The 6,220-nt window shown below is 40.6% G+C and overlaps 1 protein-coding gene across 1 annotated transcript in view; it reads left to right on the top strand.

The window, feature by feature from the left end:
- The window catches only part of COPS4 (COP9 signalosome subunit 4), a 48,001-nt gene that overhangs the window by 16,292 nt on the left and 25,489 nt on the right, over positions 1 to 6,220 (top strand). The window contains exons 3-4 of the mRNA XM_003790038.3: positions 1,532 to 1,683; positions 3,178 to 3,281. Coding sequence (XP_003790086.1) covers positions 1,532 to 1,683; positions 3,178 to 3,281 — 256 coding nt within the window. The remainder of the gene's footprint in view (positions 1 to 1,531; positions 1,684 to 3,177; positions 3,282 to 6,220) is intronic.

Genomic DNA, 6,220 nt, shown 5'->3' with positions numbered 1-6,220 from the left:
AGTAGCTGGGACTACAGGTGCCCACCACAATGCCCGGCTATTTTTTGGTTGCAGTTGTCATTGTTTGAGCTAGCCCTGGCTGGATTTGACTCTGCCAGCCCCGGTGTTTGTGGCTAGTGCCTGAACTGCTGAGCTACGGGTGCTGAGCCAGCTGCACGGTTTTTGAATCATCATTTATTTCCTAGTAACTGCTGCTTTAGGACTTGAATAATTTAAGCAATGGTTCACCAGCATAATGTATTCGAAAAAAATGATAATAACTATAGTAACATTTATTGAGTGCTATATGCCAGGTATTGTTTAAAGTGCTTTGTGTATATTATTGCATTTAAGCTTCATGATAACCATGTGAGGTAAGTGATATCCTCATTTTACAGATGAGGAAATAGAAGCAAAGGAAGTTAAGTTTCTTTCTTTTTTTTTTTGAGACAGAGCCTCAAGCTGTCTCCCTGGGCAGAGTGCCGTGGCCTTACAGCTCACAGCAACCTCCAACTCCTGGGCTCAATCGAGTCTCCTGCCTCTGCCTCCCAAGTAGCTGGGACCACAGGCGCCCGCCACAACGCCTGGCAATTTTTTGGTTGCAGCCGCCATTGTTGTTTGGCGGGTCCGGGCTGGGGATTCGAACCCGCCACCTTAGGTGTACGTGGCTGGTGCCTTAGCCGGTTGAGCTATAGGCGCCGAGCTGAAGTTAAGTTTCTTGTCCGAGGTCACATAATCATCAATAGTAGGAGTGTGGCTCCAGAACTTTTAGTGTTAACCACCTACAATAATACCTTATAAATGCATATAAATAATGTCAATAAAGTTAGTGCTGACTGAAGTCTTTGCTTTTATTAGAAGAGTACAAGTAGAAGTAACTGTACTAGCAGTATTTAAATTTCATGAAAATTATTCCATTGTTTAACTCCTTTTTGGAGCTACCTAGGATACAAGCATATAAATAAAAATCCAGGTGTTTCTCTGCCTTCACTTTGTAGAAAAGTAAAGAAGATAAATAGCATAAAATTGTTTTTTTTTTTTTGAGACAGAGTCTCAGTATACTGCCCTGGGTAGAGTGCTGTAGTGTTATAGCTCACAGCTCTTGGGCTTAAGCAATTCTCTTGCCTCAGCCTCCCAAGTAGCTGGGATTACGGGTGTCCACCACAACACTCGGCTATTTTTGTTGTTGTTGTAGCAGTTGTCATTGTTTTAGCTGGCCTAGGCTGGGTTCAAACCCACCAGCCTTGATGTATGTGGCTGGCATCCTACCCACTGAGCAATGGGCACCACCAGAATAAATTTCTTAACTGTTAAAATTTTTTTCCACCATTTTCATTTCTTAGAAAGTTATGGTATTTTTACTGTTTTGGTGTTATTATATAATAAAACTGATGGCATAATATATGATGATAAGGTATGAAAATCCCTGAATAAAGCCTTGAAGGCTACACTAATACAGATTGTTTTTAGTATTAATTTTACTAATTAAATTAGTAAAAGGTAAAGATTGATTTGTAAATCACTCATGTTTTCTCTCTTATTTTTTAACAAGTGGTAAATGAGAATGTCAGTCTCGTGATCTCTCGACAGTTGCTCACTGATTTCTGCACACATCTCCCTAACCTGCCTGACAGCACAGCCAAAGAAATTTATCACTTCACCTTGGAAAAGATCCAGCCTAGAGTCATTTCATTTGAGGAACAGGTAAAAATTGGGATCAGTGGTTTTTGAAGTTGAAATAGCAATTATTTTGAGATTATGATGTTATGAAATTCTTATAGAAGATAATTATTGTTTGTTTCTTTTTTTTTTTAAATTAAGACAGCCTCAAGCTGTCACCCTGGGTTAGAGTGCCATAGCGTCACAGCTCACAGCAACCTCAAACTCCTGGGCTTAAGTGATTCTCTTGCCTCAGCCTCCTGAGTAGCTGGGACTATAGGCACACACTACAACGCCCAGCTATTTTTTTGTTGCAGTTTGGCTGGGGCTGAGTTTGAACCTGCCACTCTTGGTATATGGGGCCAGCACTCCACTCACTGAGCCGTAGGTGCTGCCCTCTTTTTCTTTCTTTCTTTTTTTTTTTTTTTTTTAAATGACAGAGTCTGAAGCTGTTACCCTGGGTATAGTACCATGGTGTCACAGCTCATAGCAACCTCAGACTCTTGGCCTTAAGTGATTCTCTTGCCTCCGCCTCCCAAGTAGCTGGGACTACAGGTGCCTGCCACAACGCTTGGCTATTTTTTGGTTGTAATTATCGTTGTTTGGCAGGCCTGGGCTGAATTTGAACCCGCCATCTCCAGTGTATATGGTGCTCTAGCCACTTGAGCTATAGGCTCTGAGCCGGGTTTTTCATTTTTTTAGGAGTTGGGGTCTTACTCTTGCTCAAGCAAGTCTCGAACTCCTGAGCTCAAGCAATTCTTCCTCCTTAGCCTCCCACAGTGCTGGGATTACAGGTGTGAGCCACCTCGCCTGGCCAGACAGCATTTTATAATGTAAAATCAGACACACATCAGTATGACAAATGTCTAAGTGACATCTGCTCATAGATTAAGGTTTAATTTTCTGAACCAAGTATTACTCTCTAGGCTTGGCTCAAGCAGCTAAGGCAGTAGCCACATATACCAGAGTTGGCAGTTTCGAATCCAGCCTGGGCCTACCAAACAACAATGACAGCTACAACCAAAAAAAAAAAAAATGGCTAGGCATTGTGGCGGGCACCTATAAATCCCAGCTACTTGGGGGGTTGATTCAAGAGAATCGCTTAAGTCCAGAAGTTGGAGGTTGCTGTGAGCTGTGATGCCATGGCACTCTACCCAGGGTGACAGCTTGAGGTTCTGTCTCAAAAAAAGCAAATATTACTCTTTAGACAGCTTTTAAAAAAATCAGTTAAAATAGGAAACACAGAAAAACTCTACCATTATGTATGCAGTTAACATGAATGTAAAATTTAACTACAATATTGTCATAATTCACATTGTAGAACTGTGGTTTTGGTTCACTATTTTGACATCCTATGAATGCAAAATTCACAGAAAAATTTGGTCTAGATAAACTTTTTCTAGTTACTTACCAGCTTAACATGCTGAATTGCCACAATAGATTAATTTATCTATTTGTTTTAGCAGATAAGTTAATGTCTGATTAACTTATCTATTTGTTTTAGTTTAAATAATATAACATGTATACTTACTATTCCAGGTTGCTTCCATAAGACAGCATCTTGCATCCATATATGAAAAAGAAGAAGACTGGAGAAATGCAGCCCAAGTGTTGGTGGGAATTCCTTTGGAAACAGGACAAAAGTATAGTAAATAGTGGCTATTGTGTGACTATATGTAGTATATATAAATTATATATATATAAATTGTATATATACATTCTAGTACAGGAAACAGATAAATAATTTAATAAATACATAAATTTGATAGTGTTTTAGAAGGTGATAAGTGCTATGGAGAAGAGCAAAGGGGCAGAGTGGAAGATAATTGTGTGTATCCTTAATTAGGGTGATTAGAGGTAAGTGTGTGGGTGGCTGTGGGCTACATGGGGGAAGAGTGTCCCTAGGTACTCTTAGAGGGGAAGGCTAGTACAAAGGCCCTAAGATGGGAACAGGCTGTAAGTATATTCTTAGTAAGATCAAGGAGGCCAGCATGGATAAATTAGAATGAGCAAAGGGGAGACGGGATGAGATCAGAGAGTACTAGGGACCAGATTATGTGAGGTCTTGTAAGCCATTGTAAGGACTGGCTTTTCTGTAAGTGAAGTGAAAGGGAGCCAGTGGAGGATTGTGAGCAGAAGAGAGACATTTGATTTATCTTTTAAACAATCACTCTGACTACTCAGTTGAGAATAAATTTTTGTAGACAAGCAGTGATAAGAGTGGGGATATTAGTTAAGAGGTGTATGCACCACCATAGGTAGGGAAGTTGTGAGAAATGTTGGATTCTAGCAACGTTTTGTAAGATAGAGTATGGATTTCCTGATGGTTTGGATGTGGAGTATACAAAAAAGAGGTCCTGATTTGAGGCCTGAGCAGTTGGATGGAAGGAATTGCTATCTATTGAGTGGGAAGAGGGGAGGATCCAAGAGTTCCATCTTGGACATGTAACTAAGTAGAAATATGGAGTACACAGTTGAATACATTTGTTTAGAGTTTAGAGGAGAGGTGCATATTTGGGAATCATTGATAAACAGGTGGAATTTAAAGCCATTAAATTGGATGAGATCCCCAGGGAGGGAATGTAGACAGAGAAAAGGACTGAATATTGAGGCCTGGAGCATTCCAGCATTAAGAGGTCAAGGGCAGGAGGAAGACGTTGCAGGTAAGAAGGATTTTTCCATTGAGGTAAAAAGAAAACCCTAATAATGTAGAGTGTGCTATTCTAGAAGCCAAATGGAGAAAAAATATCAAGAAGAAACATGATCAGCTATGGTGTTATAGGTCAAGTAAAATGAGGAATAAACATTGACTGTTGCATTGATATGTGAAGGCCATTGACCCTGACAAGAGCTGGTTTTGGTGATACAGTGAAAGTTAAGAGCCTGATTGGAATTGGAATGGTTTGAGAGAGAATGGAATTCTAGCACTCTGGAAGGCCTAAGTGGGTGGATTGTCTGAGCTCACTGGTTTGAGACCAGCCTGAACAAGAGCGAGACCTCGTCTCTAAAAATAGCCAGGCACTGTGGCAGGTACCTGTAATCCCAGCTACTTGGGAAGCTGAGGCAAGAGAATTGCCTAGGCCCCCGAATTGGAGGTTGCTGTGAGCTATGACACCAGGGCACTCTACCAAGGGCGACAAAGTGAGACTCTGTCTCAAAAAAAGAAAAAAAGAATGGGAAGAGATGAATTGGAAACCATGAATATGGGTAACTCTTCAGTGGAGTTTTAAAAAGAGGGATCAAAGAAATAGGTAGATGATGACAGCAGAGGTTAGACTAAGAGATTTTTTTTTTTATGATTCGTTGGAAAGCAAATATTTGATATAGGGGAGTTAGAGAGAGGATTCTTGCAGGAGTAGGCAAGAGGGGAAGGAATCTAGTAGAGGGATAGGCTTTAGATGGGGTCTTAGATCGTTCCTCCATGGCAGGGTTTCTCAACCTTGGCACTTTTGGCATTTTAGATTGGATTATTCTTTGTTGGGGTGGTTGTCTTCTGTATTGCAGGATGTTTAGCAGCATCTGGGCCTCTGCCTACTAGATGCCAATAGCACCACCATCTCTAGTTGTGACAATCAAAAATGTCAGTAGACATTGCCCATGTTCATGGGCAAAATTGCCCCCAGTGATCTGCAGTAACTGGGAACAGAGTATTTAGGTGCACGTATCAGTGATACAGTAATGAGGTAGTGCAAGTACTCTTTGACTGCCTCGTATTCTTAGTGAAGTCACAAGTAGTCATTTGCTTGGGCATGTAGATGGGAGTCATGAGGTTGAAGAGAGAGTCTTTAACCCCCAGGAAAGTGGGACAGTGAGTCAACTCAGTATGTGTAACACACTGGGTAGCATTAAGGGTACCTTGGAAGGTTTTAGTGATTAAAATGAGATCAGTCCAATGTTTGAGTATTTTTCCTTCATCAGAGTTCAGCAAAATGGGTGCAGGAAAGGAGCAGGCAAGCACTTATGTTTAACCAGAATTATAATTTTGTCCAACAACAAATATGACAATAAGAGAGGGACAAGGGAGATGAGGGAATCGAAGCCTTTAAGGAGAAAAAGACAGGGACATGTAATAGGGTAGATGATTTAGGAGGTCACAGCACATTCAAAGAATTGTTGGGTTTGAGATTCTAGAGAAAGTAAGGTGAAAAAACAATTAGATAAAGGTTAAAATAATGAGACTACCAGGTGTGCCACTGTGCCTGACTAATTTTTCTATATCTAATAGGCATAGGGCCTCACTCTTGCTCACTTCAGCTCAAACTCCTGAGCTGAAGCAATCCTCCCTTCTTGGCCTCCCAGAGTGCCAGGATTATAGCTGGGAGCCACTGCGCCCAGCCAGGCTGGGGTTTCTTGATTGCTTTGGTCTTAATCTATCTGGAACATTTTCTCCCTAGCACAGAGCAGTTGGTTTATTTTCAGTGTAGTTAAAATAAATATAAATTAGATACTGTTCTTTGCAGTGATGGTAATTATCATTTTGATAGTACTGTAACATTGTCCTTATTTATGGGGAAAGCAAAGAACTGAAAATGTTAGTGGTTTTCTTTTTCTTTCTTTCTTTTCTTTTTTTTTTTTTTTTTTT

The sequence above is a fragment of the Otolemur garnettii genome, unplaced genomic scaffold, assembly GCF_000181295.1.
Source record: "Otolemur garnettii isolate 467f Iridium unplaced genomic scaffold, OtoGar3 scaffold00039, whole genome shotgun sequence".
NCBI lineage: Eukaryota > Metazoa > Chordata > Mammalia > Primates > Galagidae > Otolemur > Otolemur garnettii.
The sequence above is the reverse complement of the archived record's forward strand: the minus strand, read 5'-3'. Positions and strand labels throughout refer to the sequence as shown.